We start from the raw sequence: 6,016 nt of genomic DNA, 5'->3' as shown, positions 1-6,016 counted from the left end.
GTACAGGCTATATTACCACATATTCAAGCGTGGAGACACTCCTCTTCACTTTAGGCATCACTCCAAGTGCACCAGAGCTGGACATGACACCCTGCCAACACCCAAACAAAGACACAAACTAGCGTCATCCGATATGTGAAAAGATCCTCCAGCACTTTCTAACTTGGTATTAAAACATCTGTAGCAGTGTTTCTTATGTTTTGTGTGTTTCAGCAGCAAGAACCTTCTTTTATTATTCTTTGCTTAACGAGACAGTCAGAAAGAGTCCATACTCACAGATAGAACCCAGCTGAAAGGGTTCCTCAGATTGATGGAGAATGTGCTACTGATGGTTCTATCTGGGGCGCTTTAAAAGGGTTCTGCTGTTATTACAAGTTTGACATCGAAACAACAGAACAACCCTTTCTATATAGAACCCTCCCCAGCATGTTCTCCCTCAGTCTGAAGAACCCTTTCATGACACAAAAAAACCCTTTAATTGTGCAAAGGGTTCTTTGCATGTTCATGGTTCTATATGGAACCATATTGTACACTCAAGGACCATTAAAGAACAATCATTTTTAAGAGTGTACTATACACACTTAAAAACATGATTCTTCAATGGTACTATAGAATATATAGAACATGCTTTCTTTGCATATTGAAAGGGTTCTTTAGATTGATGGAGAATGTGTTGCATATGGTTCTGTGTAGAACCTTAGTGAATATGCTGTGGATGGTTCTATATAAAAAAAGGTTCTGTTATTCATACAATACAAGCTTGTGATAATAGCAGATCCCTTTTTGGTGCTATGTAGAACCCTTTTCAAAGAGGTTCTATGTTGAGCCACGGAATTATTGTTGTGGTGGGTCTTGTGTTCACACTGTGTTCTGTTTAAAAAAACATTTTATATTTCTTTCTTATCATTCACTGCAATGTTTGTTCACAGGTTTTCTATTGAAAAGTGTCATCATTGGCCCACTGAGAGCATGGTGGTCTACTCAGGCCTTCGTCCGTCCACACCGAACGGCAGCTTTTTATAGTGCTTAAAGGGGCATTTGGATTATTTTTACTCGGGGGGTTCTTGTTTATGCTTTCTGGGATGTACATGGACTCCTCTCTACAAGGGATGCACTCCTACAGCTTGCAGTGTGAAGCCATTCTTCATTACACGTTCATAACATCTTACATAAACACTTCATAACAAGTTAATGAATGTTTAAATCAACCCTCATCAAGCATACTGATATGAATTTGGACTACTATATCATTTTACTAAAAGACATTTTTCAAATTAAAAAAGAAAATCCTATTTTTTTAATGTATGATTTTGAGTAGAATGCCTGATTTTTGGAGATCCTAAATGAAAATGACCTCGCACTTTTCACCTACACTATTCGATTATCTGTTTTCTTAAGCATTCATTGCTTTGCAACACTCATAATTCCTCATAAACATGCTCAGGAACAATCATTTAACTGAATCTCAGTGTGGTGGTGTGCCATAGTGCTCAAAGACCAAAGAGCTGAATTGAGGCTCCTTTTTTGGCTGTCCAGAAATGAGGCGTTTTACTGGAAAAAAAAATTCAAAAATAAAAAATGAGAACTTTTATTTTGAAAAATGTCCATCCATCCATTTTCTAAGCCGCTTCTCCTTCAGGGTCGCGGGGGGGTGCTGGAGCCTATCCCCAGGAGTCATCGGGCGGAAGGCAGGATACACCCTGGACAGGTCGCCAGTCCATCACAGGGCAGACAGACAGACACAGACAGTCACTCACACCCAGGGGTAATTCAGCATGTCCAATTGGCCTGACTGCATGTCTTTGGACTGTAGGAGGAAACCGGAGAACCCGGAGGAAACCCACGCAGACACGGGGAGAACATGCAAACTCCACACAGAGGAGGTCGCCTGGCCGGGGAATCGAACCCAGGCCCTCCTCGCTGGGTGACATTTGAAAAATGTCTCTTAGTAAAATCACATAGTAGTCCATATTAATATCAAATTAATCATGTGTGCTTTATGAATGTTGGTTTAAACAGTCATGAAGTGCATGTTATGAAGTGCTTATGTAAGATGGTATGAATGTGTTATGTAGACAGCCTTCAAGTAACGTGTTACCACAATGTCAATATGTTGTTCTGTGCTTAGTAACAGAAGAGAAAACACACTGATTCTCAATACAGTGATTATAAAAGGATGTTACTGTAATAATAGAAGCAAGTTACTGTCTGTGGTGAAGGATCAAAGGCCACAAAGGGGGCAGACGGGAATTATGCCGAGTATCACTTTAACTGGATTGTGTTGCCTCTCTATATGCATTTCACTGCTGTTGGAACAAAACCTCAAAATCTCCAAAATGAGAAGGAGGAAATAACTTACTTTACTTTTAATGTAAGTCAATGGAACCAGACGTCTTTCCAAGTAAATTTGGGTCATTTCTTTTGGTCCTTTCATCGTGGAATTAACACACAATGTAAAGGGCAACCAGCCTTTTCAGACTATGATCAAAACTGCTAAACAACCAAAATAGAGACGTGAGGTTTTGTTCCCACAACAACGATTTGTCTGTTGCAAATTTCAGCGCTGTAGATTATTTGCAAGGTCTTCATTGTTAGTCTTAAACTGTTAAACATATTAAGTTTAGAAGGTGATTAGAAGCACAAACGACAGGGGAAAAAACCACACAGACACTAGTTTAGTGTTGCACTTGAGCAAATTTACTGACACACATGCACCACAGAGGATTAAACACAAAAGAGAAAAGTAACCATATCATTGAATTTCACCAGTGAAAACATGGGAACAGAATACCGTCCATGGGAAAGAATACATGTGCTTTCATTACTTTTACTGTAACTATATATATAATATAACACAGAAAACAAAGTAAAAACATCCTTTCAATAAATAAAGCAGTGGTGAAAAAAATATATGCAGTCATAATCATGAATGAATACGTTTGACATGACTTGAATTAATGCATGAGCACTCATGAGCATGTGGCACAGCAAATAAATAAACCTGCAGCATATCACGTGAAACGCTAGTGGTAAAGTGTCAGAAACTCTGCACTCTTATCAGGCGCCCCTGGGCACGATGAATGTGGCCCGAGACATCGTCATTGTGCGATGGAAAAGGAGTCCCTCCCCAAGTAATGCTGGTCAGTCAGATCCTCCCCAGCTTTAACACTTCACAGTTTCTACAGGCCCCTCTCAGGAAGGGCACATGCGTTGCCAGAGCTTGAGTGTCCCTCTAACTGAGTCTAGACCAACGCCTGTGTTAAGAATTCAGAAAGAGAGTGTATTAAAGAGAGCTAGAGCAGCTGATATTTACCGTTAACGCTGCGTGTCATAGCTACGTGAGGAAATTAACATACGAATACTGGGTGAAGCGCATGCTGGGAACTTTCTTTCCACCAAGTGTTCCAGTTCAACGATCATTTAAAATGCCTTATATTATCTCTGCTTTTAGGTTTCAATGCATGTTGTGGAAATTTGGCTGTGTTTGGTTTAATTACCCATTTTATCCATCTTTTTGATATACTCTGTTAATGTTGACACTGGTGAAATTCACAGAAGGGTTAGTGAAGGTTCAGCGTTTTAGCAAGACGCTGTTTTCAGCAATAAAGCAGGCAGAAATACGTGCTAAAACGATTCAATTTGTCAAACACAATGAGTCAGGATGAGTTCAGCAAACAAGAGTGAGCCTTACAGGTGATGATGTTTAGCGTTTTAATCGGTTCATGCCACATGCCAAGGTCTCATGCAGGACACGGAGCGTGTTAATGACAAATCCATGCGTTTCGCTTGAACAAATGCAGTTCACAGAAAGTCTACATCCTTAAAGGGCCCAAATAACGACAAAAACACACTGTTCACTCCACAGACCATACAGTCCATACACAGAAACCCAGCTACCTACAGCACTTTAGCTCCGCCCTCTCACACTGAAGTTATAAGCAGTGTTTCAGTCTGAACTGCTGCATATAATGAGGTGCAACACTCTCAGAAATAACAATACTGGGGTGGGACACTCAAGGGTTCATCTCAGTGCCTTTAGTCGGAGAACATAACTGAACCATAATAAATAAGCTGTACTGACTCCACACACCCCGCCTCGCCTCGCCTCCAAGCTTTTATTCTACTGCTCTGTTTTAAATCATTCAGTTATGAAAAGGTACAAATACCAACTTTTCACCTGGAGGAACTGATTTAAGCTTCACAATCAGACCTTAGAACCACTGTAGAACCTTTGACGGAACATTTACACTGTTTGTACCTTGATAAATGAAACATGTACTTGCACAGAACCTTTATTTCTAGCAGGGCAGGGCAGCTAATCAGAGCAGAGCTCAGTCTGTTCTGTTATCAGTCTTAAAGGAATTCGGCACAACACCTGTTGTCTGAAGTTCTAGCTATTAACTCAATTTACTCATCATCAATTTACTCAACACTGCAGCACTTTGGAGTTTGTACCTTACACTTACTCAGTGAGTACTAAAACTGGTTTGGTATTTAATTGTAATTAAGTTTAACTGCCATGGTACTCAGGAGTTGGTACTTTACTTGGGGATTTTGGAAGCATTAACAAATCCCAGGCATTTCTTCCTTGAAGAAGTATAAAAAGTCTTTATTCGCACATTGCAATGCATAAAATAACTCCAATAATAATCATTATTATTAATAATGAATGTATATATACATATATATTTAAAGACAAGATGACTTTATTTGGTGACTACTGACAGTCAAGAAATAAGCGGAAAATTATGTGAATTTGATGTTTCGCCTCGCTGTCCTTCCAGCCTTCACTTAAAACCACATTTCTGTTGCTAATATTTATTGCTGTTTATTTGTAAAGCCAGATGTGTGAACTGTGTCCTTTATTTAAAGTTATGGGCCCAAAAATGTAAACATTCTGTATGAGGGGAGGGAGATGGGGGGGGGGGGGGGGGGGGAGAAAGAGAGAGCGAGATTGTTAGAGGGGGAGATAGAGAGAGAAAGAAAGATAAATAAAGGGGGGGGGAGAGAGAGAGACAGGGAGAGTGAGAGAGGGACAGGGAGAGAGAAGGGGGAGAGGAGAGAGGGACAGGGAGAGGGAGAGAGAGAGAGAGAGAGGAGAGAGGAGAGAGGGACAGGGAGAGAGAGGAGGGGGAGAGAGAGAGAGAGGGACAGGGAGAGAGAGAGAGAGAGAGGTGAGGGGAGAGGGAGAGAGAGGGGGAGAGAGAAGGGGGAGAGGAGAGAGCGACAGGGAGAGAGAGGACAGAGAGAGAGAGGGAGAGAGAGATAGAGGGGGAGAGAGAGAGAGAGAGAGAGAGAGGGGATGAGGGAGAGAGAGAGAGAGAGAGAGAGAGAGAGAGGTGAGGGGAGAGGGAGAGAGGGGGGAGAGAGAGGGGGGAGAGGAGAGAGGGACAGGGAGAGAGAGAGGACAGAGAGAGAGGGAGAGAGAGATAGAGGGGGAAGAGAGAGAGAAAGAGAGAGGGGAGAGAGAAGGGATGAGGGAGAGAGAGAGAGAGGCAGAGAGAGAGAGAGAGAGAGGGAATGAGGGAGAGAGAGAGAAGGGATGGGGGAGAGAGAGAGAGAGAGAGAGAGAGGATGAGGGAGAGAGAGAGAGGCAGAGAGAGAGAGAGAGGGAATGAGGGAGAGAGAGAGAGAGAGGGGATGAGGGAGAGAGAGAGAGAGAGGGAGAGAGAGAGAGAGGGGGGGGGTGAGGGAGAGAGAGAGAGAGAGAGAGAGAGAGAGAGAGGGGGGGGGGGATGAGGGAGAGAGAGAGAGGCGGAGAAAGAGAGAGATAGAGGGGATGAGGGAGAGAGAGAGAGAGGCAGAGAGAGAGAGAGAGAGAGAGAGAGAGGGGGGGGGGATGAGGGAGAGAGAGAGAGGCGGAGAAAGAGAGAGATAGAGGGGATGAGGGAGAGAGAGAGAGAGGCAGAGAGAGAGAGAGGGGGGGGTGAGGGAGAGAGAGAGAGAGAGAGAGAGAGAGAGAGAGAGAGAGAGAGAGAGAGAGAGAGGGGATGAGGGAGAGAGAGAGAGAGGCAGA

The 6,016-nt window shown here is 43.0% G+C and overlaps 1 protein-coding gene across 1 annotated transcript in view; it reads right to left on the bottom strand.

The window, feature by feature from the left end:
• Positions 1 to 2,674: 2,674 nt before the first annotated feature.
• The window catches only part of col7a1l (collagen type VII alpha 1-like), a 114,753-nt gene continuing 111,411 nt past the window's right edge, over positions 2,675 to 6,016 (bottom strand). The window contains exon 80 of the mRNA XM_037540289.1: positions 2,675 to 3,254. Coding sequence (XP_037396186.1) covers positions 3,243 to 3,254 — 12 coding nt within the window. The 3' untranslated portion in view covers positions 2,675 to 3,242. The remainder of the gene's footprint in view (positions 3,255 to 6,016) is intronic.

The sequence above is a fragment of the Pygocentrus nattereri genome, chromosome 1 (genome assembly GCF_015220715.1).
Source record: "Pygocentrus nattereri isolate fPygNat1 chromosome 1, fPygNat1.pri, whole genome shotgun sequence".
Taxonomy (NCBI): Eukaryota; Metazoa; Chordata; class Actinopteri; order Characiformes; family Serrasalmidae; genus Pygocentrus; species Pygocentrus nattereri.
The sequence above is the reverse complement of the archived record's forward strand: the minus strand, read 5'-3'. Positions and strand labels throughout refer to the sequence as shown.